This window comes from Brassica napus, chromosome C9, assembly GCF_020379485.1.
Source record: "Brassica napus cultivar Da-Ae chromosome C9, Da-Ae, whole genome shotgun sequence".
Lineage (NCBI taxonomy): Eukaryota > Viridiplantae > Streptophyta > Magnoliopsida > Brassicales > Brassicaceae > Brassica > Brassica napus.
The window spans coordinates 59931464-59956202 of record NC_063452.1 but is presented as its reverse complement, the minus strand read 5'-3'; the positions used below and the strand labels follow the sequence as shown (position 1 = coordinate 59956202).

Sequence of the window (24739 nt, the reverse complement as noted above, 5' to 3'; positions counted from 1 at the left end):
AACAAACGGAACAGTATCAAATTTGAAGTGACCAAGTAAAGTTCTTAAATTTTTATAATTCACATTTCTACAATTTCTTAGTTTATTTCAGTTGTGAATGCTATTATGCACTTGTCTTATTTATATATATATATATATATATAATATCTTAACAAATTTATATTTCTTTGTTTACCATTTTATTAAACTAATTATTAAAGCTAATTAGACAAATAATTGATACTAGAATTTTATTTAAAAAATATTGGATCATGATCATATATTAATCTATTATGTGTTTTCATCGTCGGTAAAGAATGATCAGTTTATGACGAATAGAACAAAAAAGTGGGAGCATATCGAAAAAATATTAGAACAAAAATTAAAATTTTATAAAATGTAAATATTTTTAAAAAGTCTTACTGAAATATTATAATGTTATAAAAAAAATATATTAGAACGTTAGATAATAGGATTGGTTAAATCTTCATCCCACGTTTTAAGGAATATATATGAATGCTAGAATTACAAGAATGAAAGTTTGCATTGATAAATCGTAATTACTCCCCGTTAATTCAAAAGTAACAATTTTCTATAAATATGATCAGTTTTTTCACCTAAATAATTAAAATAATCAATAATATGTTTTAATTTATAATTAGTTATCATAGTATTTAATTTTAATTAAAATCTAGGCAAAAGATAAAATTTTGCTTTTCAAATGTGAAACTATAAATAGAACAAAACTGATTATTATAATTATTTAACATATTTTAACCAAAAAAATCAAAATTATAAAGACTAAACTGCAATGAGTAAAAAAGGTAGTCCAAATCAGCATGTGATCGATTATAGGCATGTTATAGTTGTTTATGATGAGTTTAAAGATGCAACTCAAATTATTGTTTAAAATAAGAATGTTTCACGCATTGATATAGTTTGAACATTTATCTTCTGTTACTTGGAGTGCTGAATAAATAGTTTTCCCCCTAAAACTCGTCCAAAAGTCCCATTTGAAAAGGTTTATAACCAAATGGATTGGCTAAAACTTACACGAACACATCCCGATCTTGCATGTAATGATTTGTCTTCTTTTTTCCTAAATGCATTTGATGTTTTACATGACGAATGGGACAATATTTCTGTGCAGGCCTGAAGGGAGAGTCGAGCAGGAAGCTTATATATTTCAATGGATGAAGTAAAGAAGAACAAATCAGGATATTCGATGTGGACTGTTTTGAAAGGCTGTTTTGCCTTATAAGGATTTGTTCAAAAACAAAACAAAACAAAAAACATATTGCCTTGTATGAATTTTCATCTCAGAGGTGTGGATATGTTGATGAAAGCCGTTGTACTATATGATTCTCCCCTAATAAAATGTGGTTTACTGTTTTATAGAAGCAAAATATGTCTCACTTTATATAAATGAGAAAAAGACATGACAGCTTTGTTGTTTTTGATAATTTGTATTTTTGATTACATTACTTTCGTACAAAAATTACATTACTTTCGTAGTTTTTTTCTTTTACGTCCAAAGTAGATTTGCCGCCAACCAATTACGAGATAGTCAAATCTCAATTGAACAGATTCGCTGAAAATGTCTGCTGATGTTATATTTGAAAGCCGCAAAGCGGTCAATGTTTCAAAACACTACCCAAAATAGAAATTTGACAAGTCGAACTGGATGGATAAGTAAAAAGATAAAATTTCTATCTAGATAAAATTCCAGCACATATAGGACTTTCTAAAATTCAAATCCTAAAATAGCAAAATCTCCAACCAACGTACCAGTTTTGTTAGCATATATATAACAGTGTCAAATTGTTGATAAACAAAACCCACACAACCAGAAAAACACAAAGCTACCACGGATGTGGCAGCCCAGTTGGTTTAAGCGCAGGCGTTGGTGTTGTTGCGCTCCTGGGTTCGATCCACCGTGGGAGGAGTGTCCAGGGCCTTAACCGGTACAGACGCATGCTGGCTCCGGGCCTAGGGGGAGGGAGTAGGGCCGAAGGCCCGAACCCACCACCTGGTTAAACAAAAAAAAAAAAAAAAAAAAAAAAAAAAGCAATGAGTTATCTGCGGCAAACAAAAGGAAACAGAGCACTCTCTTCTGTTTCCACACTTCTCCTAAGTATCCTCTTCTTCATCACCAAGCCATCGAACGCCCAGTCTTCTTCTCCAAAGTTCGCATGTGACGTCACCAAAAACCCTTCTCTAGCCGGTTACGGATTCTGCAACACGGGTTTGAATGCCGAAGCCCGAGTCACCGATCTTGTCGGAAGATTAACTTTGGAGGAAAAAATCGGGTTTCTTGTCAGCAAAGCTACCGGCGTGAGCCGTCTTGGGATTCCAGATTATAACTGGTGGTCGGAGGCACTTCACGGCGTCTCTGATGTCGGAGATGGTTCTAGTTTCAAAGGTCCAGTCCCTGGTGCCACTAGCTTTCCTCAAGTCATACTCACCGCTGCTTCCTTCAACGTATCTCTCTTCCAAGCCATTGGCAAGGTAAAGAAGATTTTGTTTCTTCGTGTACAACTCTTTTTTTTTCATGCTTCAAGTTATTCAATAATACTTTTATTTATGGCGTGGTTTTAAGGTTGTGTCGACGGAGGCGAGGGCAATGTACAACGTTGGTGCAGCTGGATTAACGTTTTGGTCACCGAATGTGAACATATTCCGTGACCCGAGATGGGGAAGAGGTCAAGAGACCCCCGGCGAGGACCCCACGCTCGTTAGCAAATACGCGGTGGCTTATGTTAAAGGTCTTCAGGGTACTGACGGTGGAGATCCTAACCTTCTTAAAGTTGCGGCTTGCTGCAAACACTACACGGCCTATGATGTTGATAACTGGAAAGGCGTCAGTCGTTACACTTTCAACTCCGTGGTATTAAGAAAACAGAGAACATTTGTATTCTTAAAATATTTTGTTACTATTGGTCGTCACCACCTAATACATTTATTTCTATCTTCTTTGTATTTGGATAATTAGGTGAACTAACAAGATATGGATGATACGTTTCAACCACCGTTTAAGAGCTGCGTGGTTGATGGGAATGTGGCTAGTGTCATGTGTTCTTATAACCAAGTTAACGGTAAACCGACATGCGCTGATCCTGACCTGCTTTCTGGTGTGATCCGTGGTCAGTGGAAGTTAAATGGGTAAGGTTTCTTTTCTCAAATCATAGACATGGCCGGTTCTGGCACAACACATTCATATTATCTCCCAAATTTTATTATATATAAATCGTATGACCTTTAAATTGTCAATTTTTTAATTTAAGATTAATCTAAAAATATTTGGGGGTTTATGTTATTAGGTACATTGTTTCGGATTGTGACTCGGTAGAAGTGATTTATGCGAACCAACACTATACCAAGACTCCAGAGGAAGCTGTGGCCAAATCTATGTTGGCAGGTTTGGACTTGAACTGTGATCATTTCACAGGTCAACACGCACTGGGCGCGGAAGGCTGGTTTGGTAAACGAAACAGATGTTGACACTGCGATTTCAAACAACTTCGCGACTCTGATGCGTTTAGGATTCTTCAATGGCGACCCCAAGAAGCATCCCTACGGTAATCTTGGTCCTCAAGACGTTTGCACTGCCGAGAACCAAGAACTCGCTAGAGAAGCCGCAAGGCAAGGCATTGTCTTGCTCAAGAACTCTCCTGGTTCGCTTCCGTTTTCACCTTCTGCTATCAAAACGCTAGCAGTGATCGGACCAAACGCTAATGTCACTGATACAATGATCGGAAACTACCACGGTAAATTAAAATTATCTTAAGTGGCCATTTACCTCGGCGATTCATACTTAAGCTTAAATATGTAAAAAACGACATCGTTTTATTTTTTAAAAATATTTTTCAGGCGTACCGTGCAAGTACACAACGCCACTTCAAGGACTGGTGGAAACAGTGTGGGCGAAGTATCAGATGGGCTGTCCTAACGTGGCGTGCACGGAGGCGGATATAGATTCAGCCACTTCTCTAGCGGCTTCAGCTGATGCGGTTGTGCTAGTGATGGGAACAGATCTATCAATTGAGAGGGAGGACCATGACCGAGTCGACTTGTTCCTTCCCGGAAAGCAGCAACAGCTTGTGACCGAGGTGGCTAAGGTTGCAAAAGGACCGGTGGTGCTAGTCATCATGTCCGGTGGAGGATTAGACGTTACTTTCGCCAAGAACGATCCGAAGATCACAAGCATTATGTGGGTCGGGTTTCCTGGTCAGGCCGGTGGTCTTGCCATCGCTGACGTCATCTTCGGTCGTCATAATCCGAGTAAGAAACACACTGTTTTTAAATTAAACCGGTGATAACCAACTGGTTCGGCTTTTACGATTATAATTTGCTAACCGACTTTTTTTGTTTAGGCGGAAAGTTACCGATGACGTGGTATCCTCAGTCGTACGTAGAGAATCTTCCGATGTCGAACATGAACATGAGAGCCGATAACTCAACCGGGTATCCGGGTCGAACTTACCGGTTCTACACAGGAGAAACAGTGTACGCGTTCGGAGACGGAATCAGCTACATTCATTTCAACCACCGGCTGATCAAACCCCCACGGCTCGTCTCCCTCAGTCTAGCCAAGAGCCACCCTTGCCGAACTTCAAAGTGCCAATCAGTGGACGCGATCGGACCTTACTGCGGGAAGGCCATCGAAGTCCAGCTAAGAGTAAGGAACGCGGGAGAGAGAGAAGGGACCGACACGGTGTTTCTGTTCACGACGCCGCCAGCTGTACACAGGTCGCCGGTTAAGCATCTGCTAGCGTTCGAGAAGGTTCGTCTGGGGAAAGAGGAAAAGGCGGTGGTGAGGTTTAACGTGGATGTGTGTAAAGATCTGAGCGTGGTTGATGAAACAGGGAAGAGGAAGATTGCTTTGGGGGTACATGTTCTCCATGTCGGAAGCTTGAAGTACTCCTTGATTGTTAGGATCTGATGTGATGAAAATTTGTTTAATATTTGTGTTTCAATGTTTTAGTTTCTATAAGGAATGAAAATTCATTGAAATAAAAAGTTGAAAACTTTGATTGTTTCTTCTTCTTCATTTTCTCACTCGGTTCTTAAAACTATAGCTTAAAGCTCTGTTTTTCCAGCTCAACATGGATATACGAAGGATAATTATTTTGCATTTTCAGAGGTGCCTTGCACTCATTTTCAGAGGTGCCTTGAACCAAGTTTCTCCCAAGGAAAACACAGTTGATTCTTTTTCTTTCACGTTAGTTGATTCTTCTTCTCATATTCTCAAAGCTTCTCTGCTAGAAAGCCTATAACTCGTTAAACGGTTTATTATGCATGCTCTACTAATTACTTAAAAAAAAAAAAATTCTCAAACTATATCAACGTGCCAAAATCTTCCTACACTAGAAAATAATTTGAATTCCATATCCATATTTAATCTAGACATCTCTAACTTATCTCGTAACCCACACATATCAATCCATCGATACTATCCTACTAAGATAAATTGCTTTATTTTTAAAATTTATTACTAGATCTCGACCCGCGCAACCGCGCAGATTTTTGTTTTCATTTATTTTTATATAAATATTTTGTTTTCAATTCTAAATTGGTATATATTATAATATATATGTGTCTATCAATTTTTAAAATATAATAAGTTTACGGTATATTTTTTTCATTGAATAGATTGTTTCAAATTTTCACATGTATTTGTATCTTCTTCTATATATATATTTTCGGATTATTATTTCATTGTTAAAATCGTAACTATATATATAAAGATTAGTAAAATATTATTTTATTGTCATATTCAAAGATATTGTAATATTTCACAAATTTAGAAAGTTTTTTTTAAATTAAACTTTTCGCTACATAGATTTATATTATCGAGTAAATAATTAAACATTTAGTTTTTGTTTAATTTTTAAAATAAACTATATAGTTTAAAATTTGTTTTCATTGGTTTAAGGTAGTAAAGATTAATCATTGTTAGATAATATTATTTTTGTTATTTAAATTTTTTTTTTATAATTTTAAAAGTTAACATCAAAAAATATTTAACATATGGAGGTATATTATTACAACATTATACTAATTTAATTTATACTATCTATAAATCCAATGGATAATCTATTGTTTAAATCCAATTATTGATAGCCCAATAAAAAATTTTGGTTGGTCCAAAATTTAAATGATAAGATTAGAGATTAAATGTAACATGAGTTTATAGGAATAGATCCCTTAGGTCCATTTAAAAAAAAAATAATCAAGGTTGTGACTTCTGTTTTAATATATAAGATATCTCAGTCTCTATTATTTTGTTTTAGTTTGCCAAAATACCTCAAATAGTTGAAATTATCAAAACTGACCTATTTATAGTTTCAATTTTGAAAATAACTTTTGATATATGGTGATATATAAAATAGAAATAAAAAGTATTCTTATATAAGGGAATAATAAGATAACTATATTGTTATTAGTTAATAACTTTTATCACATAGTTTTATTCAGGACAATGACAACTTAATTTTCTACAGTACATTCTCAAATTTTCAACTAAATCAGTGGACAGATGGAATTTTTTTTTTGCCTGATAAGATTTTTTATAAGGTTATTATCTTATGAAAATTCTTAAACGTTTAGTCTCCTTCGTAATCCTTTATATACTAAAACACAAGTCACTCAACCAATAATACTATGACACATTATCTATAACTAAAAAATAAAAACAATTAAAATTGACATAAAATAGACAACAAAACAATTAGACAACCGTAAGAAAACAAGAAGTAAAAATAAACGCTTAAATCTCTAACCAAAAAGCTTAAATCCCTAAATTTACTCAGATAATTACCACGTTCAAATGTGAATCATGTAATCCACAACTACCAAATCATGGCACGGCTTTAAAACTGTTAAATCTTTTGTAATTTTTTCAATTAACTAACTTGCTTCTTTTATCTGATCTCTCTCTCTCTCTTTTTGGCCATAGTTTCGTCTTCTTCATCAAGATGTTATTTTTTTTGGGTTTCGAGTGTCGCGACAAAAAATTGATGAAGGCTTATATAGCTACTTTTTACATGAGTCATATCGAAGATGTCAATTGGGTTTCCTACTGTTACAGAGCTTAATTCTTCAAAAGGAATGGTGAAAAATCAAAGCATCGTTATTTGTCAACAACCCAGGTAATTAAGCATATAGGACTATTATCTAAGATTACTATTTTCTCATTCTTTGATAAACAAATGAATTATCTATTTACAAATATGTATTTCTATTAGCTTATTCGTAGGAATACATAGTCTGCATATAACCCTTGACTCAATTTGAAATACGAACGTGAGTATTTTGACTTGAAGAGATTTACATTTTAAAAAGTATTATTTAGCTAACAGAATAAAACCGAACATACCAAACATAATATTTTATACCAAACTTTTAACCTTTTTTTTATAAAAACAAGTTTTCAAGTATGTATGATTGACTCATTAAAAAAAATATATAATAATTGTTTTAGTTCTTCCAGTCACTTCGTTTGAATGCAGCTATACTTAAGTTTACGTGCAATCTAGGTTTAGAATAATAATTTAATTTGATATTTTGAATCATTAAATTTTAGGATCAGCAAGCAAAAAGATAATGAACAAATAATTTGAAAGACATTGGAAATTGATCCGTGCAGAGCACGGGAAGTAATACTAGTAGATAAAAAAATAAAGCGGAAACCAATCAGAAAAGAGCTTTTTGCAAAAGTAACTCAAAACTTGAAGTCAAACAGAAAACTAACCTTTTCTTTTGACTCCTTTTTTTTTGAGATTTTAACCCCACACCTGCATTTTATCTACGAAAATGCCATTAACATTTTTTTTTTTTTTTTTCGAAAATGGCTTCTTTACTGTCTCAACCTCATCTTCTTCAAGTATTTACAATATTATCACTGCAATGAATAGTGGCAACAACCTTGTACGAACTGTTTGGAGCTTTTAATGCCCTTTAATGCACGTAAATCTCTTTACACTCTCTCTGTTTCAATTGTTATGAACTAAAAACAACATTTCTTTCACTTTCTCTCTATATTCATCCAAAAAACTCAAGCTTTTGATTCAAAATATGGGCTATGGTTGACAGAGCCATATTTCTTTCGTTTTTACTTACGGTTGCTTTCGTTTGAGGTTCTGGGTGGTTGGAGAAGACCCTGTGTGCAAACGAAGTCATCTCACCTAGTTTAAGGTACGAATTTGAATTTTTTTTCAAGATCTGTTCGCGTAGAAGACTTACTAGTAAGTCATCTGTATGTAGAAGACTTACTGATGAGTCTTCTGGTCAAACGGACGACTTAAATTAAGTCGTCCAGCTTTGTTTGTTAAAAAAACACTCCAGACGACTTATATATACGTCGTCTACGAGAAACGGGCTAGTTTTGCATTTGACCGAATCGTGTCAGATCTTTGACTATTTCTGGACGACTTATAATTCAGTCGTCTCTGGGAAAGTTAAAATTTTAATATTTTATGAAAACTTGACGACTTACGTGTAAGTCGTCCTAGGTTAGTTTTGTAATTGAAAAATAAAACTTGAAATTTAACTTTCTCCAGACGACTTAGATGAAAGTCGTCCAGCTAAACGACTTAATTTAAGGTCGTCCGGGATAAGCAAGGTTTGACCAGAAAATTGGGAAAAATTCTGGACGACTTTGCTTTCCCCGGACGACTTTAAATTAAGTCTTCTGGAGGGACGACTTTATATTAAGTCGTCTGGTTAAAGTTAAATTATGAAGTTTTATTTTTCAATTACAAAACTAACCTAGGACGACTTACACGTAAGTCGTCAAGTTTTCATAAAATATTAAAATTTTAACTTTCCCAGAGACGACTGAATTATAAGTCGTCCAGAAATAGTCAAAGATCTGACACGATTCGGTCAAATGCAAAACTAGCCCGTTTCTCGTAGACGACTTATATATAAGTCGTCTGAAGTTTTTTTTTTAACAAACAAAGCCGGACGACTTAGAATTAAGTCGTCCCTTTTAATTTTCAATTGCAAAAGTGACCTCTTTAGACGACTTACCTTTAAGTCTTCTGGACGACTTAATGCTAAGTCGTCTGCGGCAATGTTTATTGAACTTCTTCATTTTCTCTATGTTTACTAATGTGTTTTATTTTGAATATTTGCAGATGATTTTTCAGTTACATGCAGTGTATGGAGAATGGTTGTTGAGAGATTTCCGTTGGGATTTTGTGGTTGATGATCTCAAAGGAGCAAGATTGTTTTTATTGAATGAAGATTCAACACATGCTGAACTTGTTGCAATGGCTCAAGAAGATTATAACCTGGACATGAGAACAGTGAGTGTGGAGATTAGCTACTCATTACCAGCAGAAATGATGATGGCTCCAGGCAGTCTTCCCATTCATGTTACAAGTGATAGACAAGTTCGAAACTTGCTGGAGATACTCAAAACCCATAGAGTATGTCTTTGTGTATCAAGCCGCAGCAAGGTCGAAACGGTTTCAGAGAAAAGGGATATTGATGAAGCTGGTGAATGGGAAAAAGATGTTGGTGATAATGATGAAGCTGGTGAATGGGAAGAAGATGTTGGTGGTGATGATGAAGATGTTGGTGATAATGAGTTTGTTGAAGATGAAAATCAAGATGGGGAGGAGGAAAATGGGGAGGAGGATGCTGATAATTCTATTGTTGGTGAAACGGATCAGAATGGTGGGGATTACAGTCTTTATGGAAAGGTTCCAGATGAGGACGAGGAAGATGATGATAATATTTGTTTTGAAGAAATCCAAAAGGCATATGCTAAGACAAATGCTATTGAAGGAGGAAAATCGAATGGTACCATCTATGTCAACCAGAGTTTTGTTAGCAAGGGTGCACTGCTTTCAGAGCTGCGGTTGGCAGCAGTGAGGGGTAAGTTTTCTTTCAGATTATACAAATCAACGAAAACTCTCGTTGTGGCAACATGTCCGGTTAGCTATTGTGGATGGAAGGTCAGAGCGAGTGTCAAACATGGGACAAACACGTTTTGGGTAACAAAGTATGTGGAAAAACATTTATGCTCAGCGGGAGACCGAATCGCTCAGCGGAGACACTGTACTCCGAAGTATGTAGGTAGTCTTTTCATTGATCGTGTTGGAATCATTGATGGGATAACTCCGCAGCATATCACTGATGCAATGAGGAACATGTTTGGCATGGCGCTTGATTACACCACTTCATACAGAGCACTGTTATATGCACAAAGATTGGTGAGAGGATCAGCAGAAGAAGGGTATTCGCGTCTGGCATCATATCTCGAGCAAATCTCCATTGCAAATCCTGATTCTATCACGGCGATAGAACTTGATTCTATGAAAAGATTTAAGTATCTATTTCTCTCTTTTGGAGCTTCTATCAAAGGTTTTAAGTATCAGAGAAGGGTCATTGTGGTGGATGGAACTCACCTAAGTGGAAAGTATGGAGGAACTATGTTAGTTGCAGCCGCACAAGATGGCAATTTTCAGATATTCCCATTGGCTTTTGGGATCGTGGATGAGGAAGATATACCTTCTTGGGAATGGTTTTTCACAAAATTGGCTAGTTGTATATCTCATGACAAGCCTCTGGTGATAGTCTCCGACCGGCACAAGGCCATTAAAAGTGCGTGTGATAAGGTGTTTCCTTGGGCAACCCGAGGAATATGTTATTATCACCTTCAAGATAACATTGTCAAAAAGTTTAAAGGGAAACATCTCATGTACTTGGTGAAAGGGGCTGCTTATGCTCACACGGTTTACGATTTTGACCGGTACATGGCTGAGATACGGAGTGCAAACCCGGAACTTGCAACGTATTTGGAGAAAGCCGACGTCAGGCTATGGTCAAGGGTTTATTGTAAGGGGAACAGGTTCAACATAAAAACAAGCAACATTGCTGAATCTATTAATTCCGCACTGAAGCGAGCAAGAGGATTTCCGATTACGTTCCTGCTGGAGTTCATAAGGCAGAAGTTAGGAAAATGGTATTGGAAAAGGAGACAAGATGCTTTGAGTCTCACAACTGAACATAGCCGGGCTGTTGAATACTTGCTTGCTGTTCGAGAAGAGATAGCGGGTATGATGACGGTCGAACCAATTGATGGATGGCATTTCTTTGTCAAAGGTGGCAAAATGGACTGTGTGGTTGATTTGGAACATGCAAAGTGTGATTGTGGTGTCTATGGAGTGGAGAAAATACCTTGCTCTCATGCTATAGCTGCTGGAATACATGCTGGTTTGCATATCTCCACACTTGTATGTCCACTGTACTCAAAGAATTATCTGTATGCAGGATACTCAGAGAATATATATCCTATCGTGTCACAACATATTGAGGAACGAGAATGCTTTCCTCCAGAACTAAAGCGTGGTCGGGGGAGACCGAAGAAATCAAGATGGCAATCTTGGTTGGAGCTATCTAGGATGAGAGGACACAAACCCAGGAAGAAACACAGGGCACGGAGATGCTCAAACTGCAAGGAAACTGGCCATACGAAACCACAATGTACACAACCAGTTGACTAGTTGTCCAGACGACCTAAATTTAAGTCGTCCCGTCTTGATTACCCGTCCAGACGACTAAATATTTAGTCGTCCAGTGTATTTTATTTTTAGACGACCTTCTACTAAGTCGTCCAGTGTATTTTATTTTTAGACGACCTTCTACTATCCCTTCAAGTGTATTTTATTTTTAGACGACCTTCTACTAAGTCGTCCAGTGTATTTTATTTTTAGACGACCTTCTACTATCCCTTCAAGTGTATTTTATTTTTAGACTACCTTCTACTATCCCTTCAAGTCGTCCAAACCTTCTAGACGACTTATTTGTAAGTCGTCCAGTTGGAAAACCTTCCAGACGACTTATAATAAGTCGTCCAAACCTTCTAGACGACTTATTTGTAAGTCGTCCAGTTGGAAAACCTTCCAGACGACTTATTTGTAAGTCGTCCAGTTGGAAAACCTTCCAGACGACTTATTTCTTCCAGACAACTTATATCATGTTCAAATACAAAAATCATGTTAAAAAATCATGTTCAAATACAAAAATCATGTTCAAAAATCATGTTCAAATACAAAAATCATGTTAAAAAATCATGTTCAAATACAAAAATCATGTTAAAAAATCATGTTCAAATACAAATCTAATCATACATGCCCACGAACTTATCACCATCCACATTTTCTTTCAGATGCTGATCAACAAGCTCCTTCCATATATCCACCGCCATATTATCCCTCATTTTCTTCGCGTTGCACCTAGCAAAGTCTTTAGGGTCAAAGGAGCCCCCGAGCGCATGACATTCAATGTACTTTACAGTGTACACGCCACAATCACCATTGTTGGCCGTGGGTACACCTTTCAGCGGTCTCTCATATGTGTATGGCTCCAACCCGTATTTGACCCGCATTTCGTCGGTGGCTGCGCACTCAACAAGCAGATAAGGGACCATCTGGAGAAAAGGCTCCATTATCGCATCCCATGCGTCTGGTACACTAGATGAAGGTATGCTGTCCCAGACGACTATGTGCCTCTTAGGGATCGATATCCAAATAGCAACCCAATGCTTGTCGTCCAAGTTCACTGGCGCATAGATATCATCAATGTCCTCCCCCCACTTCTTGTTTGATTGGCAAAATGAAGGTATTGATCCGTCATAAAAATACGACGCCCCACCAGGTAGAACTCTTCCTAAACCTTTGTGATCAGGTTCCGATGTTTTGAAGAGCTGATACTGCTCTCTCCAAGACTGAGAAAAGTTGTGATCCAGGAAGCACATTCGCTCGCTCCTGAAAGCTTGTGGGTTCTCCTGATACCTCTGCCTTAGCACATTAATCCAAGCATCTATATGCTGCATATTAAATATAACAAGTTAGAAGTTACCAGACGAAGACGACTTAATTATAAGTCGTCTACGTGGTCGTCCAAGTAGACGACTTTCCAGACGATTTATCTTTAAGTCGTCTGGAAAGTAGTCTACTTGGACGACTTTGTAGACGACTTAAATCGTGTGCAGAAGACTTACGCAGTCTTCCAGCCATCCTCTGGCTGTCCGGAGGAAGTGGTACCACCTTGTTGGTGATGTACGTGGTTTGTCCTCGATCTTAGTTAAATAATGACTGCAAACAAAAAAGCAATCAGTTTTGGACGACTAAATCAAGCTATTATGGGTAAAGCAATCACTTACGGATCAGTTTTCAACCAATCAGCGAGTTCCTTCAACTTTTCTTTGTTTACTGGCGGAAATGGATTATAGGCTGCCACTTTATCTTTTTTTTTCTCTGCCATATAAGGAGATCTCACAGTAGGAGCAGGTTTCTTCGCTCGTTTACTCTTTGCACGCTTGTCCAATACAACCAGGCTCGGTTGTGAAACTGGATCGCTTGGCTCGGTGGAAGCGAGGCTCGGTTGTTGATCTGTGGAAGCGAGGCTCGGTTGGTGATCGGTGGAAGTGACAGCAACAATCTCTTTGGAGGTGACACCATCTGCTTTATTTACCGAGTTCGCCTCGGTTGCTGTATCCTCCGGCAACCATCTCTGCAATAAAAGTTGCACACAAGTTAACCCTGGACGACTTAAATAAAAGTTGTCTGGACGACTAGTTGACCCTGGACGACTTAAATAAAAGTTGTCTGGACGACTAGTTGACCCTGGACGACTTAAAATTAAGTCTTCCGTGGTCAACTAGTCGTCCAGACAACTTACGTTTAAGTCGTCCAGGGTCAACTAGTCGTCCAGACAACTTTTACAGTCGTCTGGACAACTAGTTAACCCTGGATTTGATACTAACATATTTGATTTGAGGAGGCTGTTTCTTTTGAGGAGGAGGCTGTTTCTTTTGAAGAGGAGGAGGCTGCTGCTGTTTCTTTTGAGGAGGAGGAGGCTGCTGTTTGGTTTGATGAGGAGGAGGCTGGTTACTAACCACGGTTTCATTGGCATGAGGGGTAGCCTGTTTGTTTCTACCCCCGGTTTCTTTGGCAAGAGGGGTAGGCTGTTTATCTTGAGGGGTAGCCTGATTGGTTAGAGGTGGAGGGGTAGCCTGATTGGTGACACCAACCTTCTTCTCCACAGCTTCCAATCTATCAGACAACTTCCTAAACTCCCTCATGCACTTATTAAACCCTTTTTTCATAGCCTCAGCTACGCCCTTGAACATAATTTCCAACTCCTCTCTGGTCACCCCTCTAGCCTCTTCTCTAGCCTCTTCTCTAGCCTCTTCAGGAGCCTCTTTACGAGCTTTCTTCCGAGGTCTTGGATTGTCTTCCTCCTCCTCCTCCTCCTCCAACACAACCATCTCTTTGGCCTTCTTCGATGGAGTCACAACCTTAGGTTTTGTATTGACCTTAGTACCAGTGACTTCCCAGCAATCCATGGTCCACTTCCACGGTCTCCGCTCATACATGACTTTAATGATGTTCTCCGCGGGCAGGTCCTCAACCTCAGAGTCCCATTTTGGCCACATTTCACTAATGTCCTTCTCAACAAAGTTGATCACGCGGGTCTGCAGTAAATAGAAGAATCGAGTTAGATATTTGAAAAAAAATACTAAATAGACGACTTAATTATAAGTCGTCTACTAAGTCGTCCAGCTGGAAGACCTTCCAGACGACTTATAATAAGTCGTCTAATAAGTCGTCCAGATGGAAGACTTTCCAGACGACTTAATTAAGTCGTCCGATAAGTCGTCCAGCTGGGAAGACTTTCCAGACGCCTTATTATAAGTCGTCTAATAAGTCGTCCAGATGGAAGACCTTCCAGACGACTTATAATAAGTCGTCTAATAAGTCGTCCAGATGGAAGACTTTCCAGACGACTTATAATAAGTCGTCTAATAAGTCGTCCAGCTGGGAAGACTTTCCAGACGACTTATTATAAGTCGTCCGATAAGTCGTCAAGCTGGACGACCTTCCAGACGACTTATAATAAGTCGTCTGCGCAGTCTTTTGGATTGAAGTAAATACCTGACTCAAGATAGCAGCTTTCATTGATCTGCGGCCTCTGCTGCCCTCGTAAGCCAGTATCGGTGGAGACGGACTGTCTGCTCTGGGACCACCAATACTAGCACCCAATTCCGGCATAGCTGTGTACGTCCAGACTTGAAGAACTTGTATAAACCCATCCACGGTGTAACAGCCAGCAATTTCTTTGTTCCACAAAGAGTCCATCAGCACCTTAAACGCGACTCTCCCCCATGGATAATTCTCAAACCGTTCTAAATCCATCACTAGCCTTGCCAGAGTAGATCGTGTAGCGGTTGAAAACTTTCTCCCTTCAATGAATCCAGTGAAGATGGAGAGGTACGCGAGCCGCTTGCGATCTTCCCTGGACCAATCCCCGCATCTCTTCAGTGCTGCTATTATCTGATCAGTAGTTGGCCCAGCTTCCAGATGAACTCCCAGCATCCCCCAGAAAGAAACCATCTCTGGGGTAACGTCACATTTTGGTGTCTCAAGGTCCTCGATGTACTCGCAGTTTAGACCAGTGAGGTTTTCAAACTCTAACAGTGAAAACCTCAAAGGTTCTGGACCAACGAGAGACCACATCTCATACTTCTTCTTAATGTCCAGCTTGAAACTGAGCATGTAGTGAACCAGCCTTGAAGCCCAACCAAATCCCTGCTCCTTGAACTTGATGAAAACTCCCAAACTCGACTCCTTGAGCTCTTCAAATTCGTCATCAGTAAGAGCTTTCCTAAGAGCAGTATGCAACTTGCTGTTATCCGTATGATACGAAATGCTATTGTGGGCTTCTGGCTCTTCCCCTGATGTGTATAACCTACGGGGGAGTTCTGGAATATCCATCCTTTTTGTCTGCAAAATAATCAAAGACAACAATATAAGTCCAGACGACTTAGTAGACGACTTAAATTTAAGTCGTCTGGAAAGTCTTCCAAATGGACGACTTATATTTAAGTCATCTACTAAGTCGTCCAGGTGGAAGACTTTCCAGACGACTTAAATTACTTACAAGTCTTCCAGTCGCAGAAGGAGTTGGAGTACTCGTCATTGCGGTTATTGATCTGAAAAAATAAACGTGAAACGGTGAGAATGAGTAAATTGATAGAGACAACGTTTTATGTTCATCTTTTCCTCGAGATTGATGACTTAGCGGCGTTAGGGTTTACAGAGAAACGGCGCTAAGGTTTACAGAGAAGAAGCGGCGGCGCTAGGGTTTAGAAGAAGCGGCGGCGCTAGTGTTTAGAGGAAGCGGCGGTGAGAACGTTGGTGACCACGGTGGCGAGGGCGACGGTTTGTTCAGAAATAGTGGAAGCGGCGGCGCTAGGGTTTAGAGGAATCGGCGGCGCTAGGGTTTAGAGGAATCGGCGGCGCTAGGGTTAGAAGAAGCTGCGGCGACAACGGTGAGAATGAAGTGAGATAGATAGCTGACGTTGAGAACGATGGTTTGTTCGGAAATCGTGGGAATTCGAAATCGCCTTTGAGAGAGAACTGTTAGGGTTTCTGAATTTCGTGAAAAATGAAACAAAAAAAATAAAAATCACCTTATATATTGGGTAAATAATCCGGTTAGCTTTAAAAGTACATTGGTAAACTTTAAGGTTTGGTCCGGTTTAGACGACTTATTCTGGCTGATAATGTACAACAGACGACTTAATATTTAGTCGTCTGTTTTCAGACGACAAAATATTAAGTCGTCCTAGACCCTAAAATGAACCCCTAAACTAAAATGACTAGATTAACTAACTAACCACGTTATAAAATCAAATTATACTTAAATAGTGTTTACTATACATAGAAATGAACACGCATAAGTAATTTTAAAAATTTTCAAAAACGGTTTTAATGCTTTCCAAAATCTAACCCTAAGAACACATACAATACTACAACATATGTTGATGAAACATAAACTAAAGAATATCATGACTCACTACTTTCACTCATCTATGCTGAAAACAATTGAAATTTGTTATATCTTAATTTATACCTCCTAAGACATATGTTAATTACATAATTCCCATTTTTCACTTATCAAAATATTTTTTACAAAATTTTTAAATTATGTTTAAGACTAACTGTCCAGACGACTTTCAGTTAAGTCGTCTGGACGACTTATTTTCAAGTCGTCTAAACAGACGACTTGCGAGGGGTAGAAACGTAAAAAAAATTCCGTTTTTTTGTTTGGTCATCAAGGGATAGTTGTAATTTCAATAGCCTTTTAAGTTACTTTTGCCTTTGACCCAAGTTGGGGTATTGTTTTGGTTTGACTCCAAGTTTTGAGTCACACTTGGCAATTCTCCCATCAAAAAAAGAAGGTTTCTCTCTCTCCTTTTCTCTGTTCACGCATCTCCATTTTTCACGGAGATGAAGTTGAAAAGAGAGAAGACCAACTTTTGTTTTTTTTTTGTCTCTGATCTTTGATCTTGATAGTTTTCGGGTTAGCCGATCAATACTTCCGATTGACGGATTTCTCTTTTTGCCGGTAGCGGAATTATCTTCGCGTTGGCGACTTTTGAAATGTCTTCTTCAATCACCATCGAGCTGATCTTCACTCTCATCCTTCTCGGATCGTGGTTGAAGATAATAATCTCCGATCTTTTGATCGGTGATAGTAATATATGTCGCTTTCCATCAACTTTCTTCTATATCCCGTTGGTGATTGATCGGAATCGCTTGGTTTCACCGCTCATCTTGCCAACTTCCTAAGAGAATTAGTCTCTATATGTTGATTTAGCCGGCTTGGCTTTAAAGAGAGCTTTTCAGATCGGGAGATGTGTGGGTTTGAAGGATTATGTAGTCAGCCTTGGAGTAGATCAAGAAGAGTTGGCGTCTATGATGGTCCGGCAAATGGTCTTTCTTTAACCTGATAAAATTATCCTCCGGTGAATCAAGTTGAATACGGTTAAGTCATCTCGGTTGGGGTGGAAGGCGTTTGCAAGAACAAATCAATGTGTCCGATGTTGTAGCTTGAGTAAAAGGAGGATTTGCTGGCGGAGCTGCGGCATCAGAGTCCTCTCTTTGCACAGCGGCGTGTTTCCAAGCACGTGAACTGAGTTTGCTACATGCAGAAGCATTGGATGACACGTGTATTGCTTCTTTGAATGTTGGAACGCGTGGAATTGCTGTGTCACCCCAGATACAGGAAGACAAATCAATGTCGGTTATTGGGTTTCTTTGGGTTTATTTTATATACGGGTTGTAACTAATGGGGTTGGACCATTGACTGTATCTTGTATGTGCCCAGTTGAGTTTTCAAATATGAAATGAAAGGTTAGACAAAAAAAAGATAAAAGAATAAAGCGGTAAATTTGTAAGAAAACAAAAGTAAGAGGAGCGAATAAGCAAATCGAGACTCTGGCATCATCTCCCACCTCTCCCACACACGAGACTCGAGACCAGTGATAACCATCATCTCTTCACCCAAATTTAGCAGCTCCAGCTTCTGATCTCGGTGGGAATTCTCTCCGATCGGCGCTTCTCGTGATCCCTTCTCCGTCGGATCTCACGGCGTAAAAATTCATCGTATCTGAACCGCAACAGTATTAGCCATGGCTCCTCCAGCCGCTTCGCAGCGTTATCCGTCACCGTCCCAACCTTCAGGGTAACTCATGCTCGTCTCTCTCGATCAGTATCGCTTTAACGTTTTGCTTACATTCTTAAGCTATAAACCAGCTATCAGTTTAATGATTAATGCGTGATTGATCAGCTCCTTATAGCTCTTGAATTTCATGATCTGCGTTGGTTCTATACTAAATCCAAAAATTAAGAAGCTCTATTATAGTGGATCTGTTTCCAGTGTGTACGTATGATGATCTGATCTCTCTTTTAGCCAAACTGAAACTATAATCTGCCGTTCTCTATCAGGAAAAGCGAAGTAACAGATCTGAAATCCCAGCTTCGTCAGCTAGCTGGAAGCAGAGCTCCAGGAGTCGACGATTCGAAGCGCGACCTCTTCAAGAAAGTGATATCTTACATGACGATCGGCATCGACGTCTCATCCGTATTCGGAGAAATGGTCATGTGCTCGGCGACGTCAGACATCGTCTTGAAGAAGATGTGTTATCTCTACGTTGGTAACTACGCCAAGGGCAATCCTGATCTTTCCCTTCTCACGATCAATTTCCTCCAGAGGGATTGCAAAGATCAGGATCCTATGATCCGCGGGCTCGCCTTGAGGAGTTTGTGTTCGTTACGAGTGCCGAACCTTGTGGAGTATCTGGTTGGTCCCTTAGGGAGCGGGCTAAAGGATAATAACAGTTATGTGAGAACAATCGCTGTGACTGGAGTGCTGAAGCTGTATCACATCTCGGCTTCGACATGTATTGATGCTGATTTTCCTGCGACGCTGAAAAGTTTGATGCTTCATGATTCAGATGCTCAGGTTAGTTTTGTTGTGTATGTAGATATGAATCCATATGGACTTAGAATGATTAGTATATTTTGATATAAAATACGCTGCCAGGTAGTTGCCAATTGCCTGTCTGCACTTCAAGAGATTTGGAGTTTAGAAGCAAGCCATTCTGAGGAAGCATGCCGGGAGAAGGAATCCTTGCTTAGCAAACCAGTTATATATTATTTCTTGAATCGGTGTGTCCTTAAGCTCTTCCTTCAGCCTTCAATCACAATACTTTATTGTTGCAGTGGTATCTAAGAAAGGAGAAGCAAATTTCACCATTGTGGTGTTTCCTTGCAGGATCAAGGAATTTAATGAATGGGCGCAGTGTCTTATACTTGAGTTGGCAGTAAAATATGTGCCATCAGATAGTAATGATATTTTTGATATTATGAATCTGTTGGAAGATAGACTTCAGCATGCCAATGGTGCTGTTGTCTTGGCAACAGTCAAAGTGTTTCTGCAGTTAACACTCTCCATGACTGATGTTCATCAACAGGTACAAAGTCCACCTCTTTTATCCTTAATCATGGAAAGATATTCTTGATGAAATTAGTATGTGTGGGCTTTAATGATGATAAGTTTGTGACTCAAAGCTTGCAAATCATATTTTAATTTCTAGCAAAACAAAGTAATCAGCGTTAGAAACTAAAATGTCATTAGGTTTTAAGTGTTGATCGTGATCACTGTCTAACTGATGCTAAATGATCTTGTACAGGTATATGAGCGTATTAAATCCCCACTTCTGACTCTCGTCAGTTCTGGAAGTCCAGAGCAGTCGTATGCAATCTTGAGCCACCTTCATCTTTTGGTTGTCCGTGCGCCATTCATTTTTGCCTCAGACTATAAGCATTTCTACTGCCAGTACAATGAACCCTCATATGTCAAAAAGTTGAAGCTTGAGATGTTGACTGCTATTGCAAATGAGAGCAACACTTACGAAATTGGTATTGTTTCATATTAATGTAAATAAGGAATATGAAACGATAAAAACCGTTCTTTTCTGGCTCTTCAATGTGTCTGCTTCATGATTTTCTGTCCATTCAGTGACGGAACTGTGCGAGTATGCTGCAAACGTTGATATTGCAATTGCAAGGGAATCAATTCGAGCGGTTGGGAAGATTGCTTTGCAGCAGTATGATGTTAATGCGATTGTTGATAGACTTCTTCAGTTTCTGGCGATGGAAAAGGACTATGTCACTGCTGAAACTTTGGTAAGCATATCATACGTACTATTCACGGGGATCATTAGCCATCATATTGTTTGCATATTTGTAACGACTTGTCTGGCTCCCTCCGATAGGTTCTTGTCAAGGACCTTCTTAGGAAGTATCCACAATGGAGCCATGATTGCATTTCTGTCGTTGGCGGTATCAGCAGTAAAAACATCCAAGAACCAAAAGCCAAGTCGGCTCTTATATGGATGTTGGGTGAATATGCTCAGGATATGAGTGATGCTCCTTATGTTTTGGAGAATCTGATAGAAAACTGGGAGGAAGAGCATTCGGCTGAGGTATTTTTGGCATCACCTCTGCTTATGTGTGATACTAGGATTTACTGATCTATGTTCCCATGTTTGCGTGAGAGAAGACTTGCACATTTGTCTAATGAAGTTATTGTCTCGTTGAGCAGGTTCGGTTGCATCTCCTAACTGCAGCAATGAAATGCTTTTTCAAGAGGCCACCTGAGACTCAGAGAGCCCTTGGAATAGCTCTAGCTGCAGGGATGGCTGACTTTCACCAGGTATTGACCAATCTCCCCCTTCCAAATTGATTTCTTTTGAAACCACTGGCCCATTAAATCATTATTCAACATTAACTGTTGGAGTAGGATGTTCACGATCGAGCCTTGTTCTACTATCGTGTTCTGCAATACGACGTACATGTGGCTGAACGTGTGGTTAGTCCTCCAAAACAGGCGGTTTCAGTATTTGCTGACACTCAAAGCAGTGAAATCAAAGACCGTATATTTGACGAGTTTAACAGCCTTTCTGTGATCTACCAGAAGGTATATTTCCTGAATTTACTGTCAAACCCATTGTTATAGTATGTATTCATTAGCCTTGTATTACTCGGAGGTTTTCTTTAGCTATTTCATAGTAACAATAAAAATTCTTGCAGCCGTCTTACATGTTCACGGATAAGGAACACCGAGGCCCCTTTGAGTTTTCAGACGAAATTGGAAACATTCCCATCACACCTGAAGCCTCCAGTGACATTGTTCCACAGCAATTTGAGGCAAATGACAAAGACCTGCTTCTGAGTACTGACGAGAAGGATGACAACAGAGGACTTTCCACTACTGGTTCTGCTTACACGGCCCCTTCATATGACAACTCTAATATATCCTCACAAATGCAAGAGCTTGCAATCTCCGGCCCTGCCACGCCCGCGACTACCCAACAATCTAGCTTTGATTTCGATGATATCTTTGGTTTGGGATTGTCAACAGCTCCTGCTCCTGCTCTAACGCCATCACCGCCTCTTTTAAAACTTAACCCAAGAGCTGCTCTAGATCCAGGCGCCTTCCAACAGAAATGGCGCCAGTTGCCGATATCATTAACACAGGTTTGTTTTTCCCCACAGCTTTCACCTTGTGATCCTATTCATGAAGCGATTGTCTACATTTTTTTCATGTTTTTTTTGTCTTGCTCCTCTTATTCAGCATATCATTATGTTGTTGGGGATTTTGACTGGTGAGAGATTGCAACTTTGTTTTCATTTGCAGGACTGTTCTGTGAATCCCCAGGGAATTGCGGCCTTGACAGTTCCACAATCACTTATCAAACATATGCAGAGTCATTCCATCCACTGTATCGCATCGGGTGGGCAATCTCCAAACTTCAAGTTTTTCTTCTTTGCTCAAAAGGAATCAGAACCGTCATCAAACTATCTGACAGAGTGTGTCATAAACTCTTCATCAGCCAAGGCACAGATAAAAGTGAAAGCGGACGAGCAGAGTACGTCTCAGGCATTCGCAACCGTATTTGAAACAGCCTTGTCCGAGTTTGGCATGCCGTAAAAAGCTCTTGGCCTCTTGTGTATCAGTATCATCAAATAGAGTTCGCTGGATGGATCTCTCTACGTTTGGTTGTAAAATGCGATAATACTGTTATATGAGTTTTATATTCTCGCTCACCTTAAACCACGTTACTTATGGAGTGGTACTTTATTATCCTTAGACGTGGAACTTTTCAGCTTCAGTTGACCCTGTTACAAGTCATCTCGAATGGAATCCAGAGACATTGTAATGTAATCCCAGTCTCTTGTGAAAATGACTCAATAAATGAAATAAAAAAGTTATGGGCCTCATTCGTTATACTTACAAAATGAAGGTTACTTCTGTAAATTCAGTTGACCCTGTTACAAAATGAAGGTTTCTTGCGTTTTTGTATTATTATCTCGAGTGGTTACGATTCTTTCATTGTCGAATCTTGCAGGGGAGATAGGGAAGTGAGAGAGGGGGAAACCCTGCCCTATTTTCGATCTCTATTCGTTTCTCAATCGAAGCGATGGTGTTCTACTTCAAGGCACGACCAGATGCCGGGGACTACACCATCTTCATGGGGCTCGATAAGTTCGAGAACGAGGAGCTCATCAAGTACGGCTTCCCCGAAGACGTCTGGTAAGCGATATTATTCTTTATTTTTTTTCGATTGTCAATTTGTTGGTTTGATCGAATTGCGAGCTTGATTCCCTTGTTTATGGTCAGATGTGTCATGATCTATTGTAGATTGATTTTTTTTTTTTTTTAAATGGAATCATTGGGTAAGAATGTGATTTTTCAAATTTTAATCTGATAATTTTCTTCTTTGTATCTGATGCAGGTTTCACGTTGATAAGATGTCGTCAGCTCACGTTTACTTGAGGCTGCATAAAGGCCAAGGCTTTGATGACATTAGTGAAGGTGTGCTCGAGGACTGTGCTCAGCTTGTGAAAGCTAATTCCATTCAAGGTACTAAATATCTGAAACCCTTTTCTACTTGTCGTGAACTTGACATTTACATAACCATAAGTCGTGGAGTATCAGTTTGTTGTTCCCATTTCTCTTCGTTTAGAAGGAGGGCACTTATAGGCTATATACTGTTTTCTTACCCACTGGTGTGTGTCTGGGATTATGTGTCAGGCAACAAGGTGAACAACGTCGATGTTGTTTACACTCCTTGGTCCAACTTGAAGAAGACCGCCTCCATGGATGTTGGTCAAGTTGGCTTCCACAATTCAAAGATGGTAAGCTTCTTCATCTCTCCCGAATTTTTTTTGTTGTGCATACAAGAAACCTGCTTAAGAATGGTTGCAAAGGAATGATATTTGTGTTTCTGTAAGGTCCGGACTATCCGAGTGGAGAAGCGAGTCAATGACATAATTAACAGGCTGAACAAAACAAAAGTTGAGAAAACCCCTGATCTGAGAGGTAAGTCTTCGATTTGTGGGCTCTTTCTTAAGTAAATTCCAGTAGATAGGGATCATGCATACATCCTTCTTGTTCGTTCAACTTTCTTGCATATGAAGTGTCGTTTATGTGGCTATAGCTTTTTCAGCTTGTGTAACTTTAAAATATATTAAATTGTATGGTTTGTTTCATAATGAAGCTGAGAGGGAAGCAGTGAATGCTGCTGAAAGAGCTGAGAGGAAACAACACCTGAGGGAGAAGGTCAGTTTCTGTTTTGGTCCTTGTCATCTTCTTAATCTGTCGAAAGTCAATTGATCAGAAATTTGACTCAAATCCTCGTTGTTTATGTGGTATTGCAGAAGAAACGTGAAGATATAGAGAGGCTGGAGAAGGAGAGGCAAGCAGACATGAGGAGTTACAAGGGATTAATGGTAACTGATAAAATGACATCCAACAAAGACATTGCTTCAAGCAACAAGTCTCTTCAAGAACTCGAAGATGATTTCATGTAAAAGAGCCCTGAAGAAATGAGAAGAAAAAAACCCAAGTCAGTAACATTCTGCCGGTGCTGTCCTTCAGAGAAGGTTTATCATGTTCTTCTATTAGCCTTAAGAGTTATAATGATGATGAATTGCCCTTTTGTTTCAAAAAGTTTTTATAAGAGTTGAAATGTTTCAGAGGATTGAATCTTGAGTTGTGAGAAAAACAGAGAGCATAATGATATATGTAACACAGGTGAGCTAGCGAGCTGGTGCGATCATGGTTTACTCTACCTAACCTGCTGTGTGTTTGTGGAAAATCATTTTACCACCCTAATAGTTTTTACTTTTTATTCTTTTGATCCCAAAATTAATTTACATAGGTATAAACACCTGCTTTTCATATTTAAGTCGCTTTGACTGTTGTAAACATTATCAACAAATTACCATTATTTAAACCGACTAGATCCAATATATATACAAATCCAAACCAATATCTTTTTATATCAGATCAGCTACTTTATCACGTATTTAGTCACATGATTTGAAAT

At 39.0% G+C, this 24739-nt stretch overlaps 2 protein-coding genes and 1 pseudogene across 2 annotated transcripts; all 3 read left to right on the top strand.

Annotated features, from left to right (window-relative positions):
- The first annotated feature begins 66 nt into the window (after positions 1 to 66).
- Positions 67 to 5652, top strand: LOC106424564 (annotated as a pseudogene).
- An 11585-nt stretch (positions 5653 to 17237) lies between these two features.
- On the top strand, positions 17238 to 22519 carry LOC106424599 (beta-adaptin-like protein A). The gene is made up of 11 exons (XM_013865358.3): positions 17238 to 18525; positions 18789 to 19305; positions 19387 to 19511; positions 19618 to 19816; positions 20036 to 20264; positions 20365 to 20531; positions 20621 to 20830; positions 20950 to 21060; positions 21148 to 21324; positions 21438 to 21884; positions 22045 to 22519. Exons 1-11 carry the CDS (start codon positions 18473 to 18475, stop codon positions 22336 to 22338), a joined length of 2529 nt encoding a protein of 842 aa, XP_013720812.1. The 5' UTR covers positions 17238 to 18472; the 3' UTR covers positions 22339 to 22519.
- Positions 22520 to 22688: 169 nt separating this feature from the next.
- LOC106424601 (coiled-coil domain-containing protein 25) lies at positions 22689 to 24543 on the top strand. Its single transcript, XM_013865359.3, has 6 exons — positions 22689 to 22941; positions 23144 to 23271; positions 23443 to 23546; positions 23643 to 23730; positions 23909 to 23970; positions 24069 to 24543. Exons 1-6 carry the CDS (start codon positions 22829 to 22831, stop codon positions 24219 to 24221), a joined length of 648 nt encoding a protein of 215 aa, XP_013720813.1. The 5' UTR covers positions 22689 to 22828; the 3' UTR covers positions 24222 to 24543.
- The last annotated feature ends 196 nt before the right edge of the window (positions 24544 to 24739 follow it).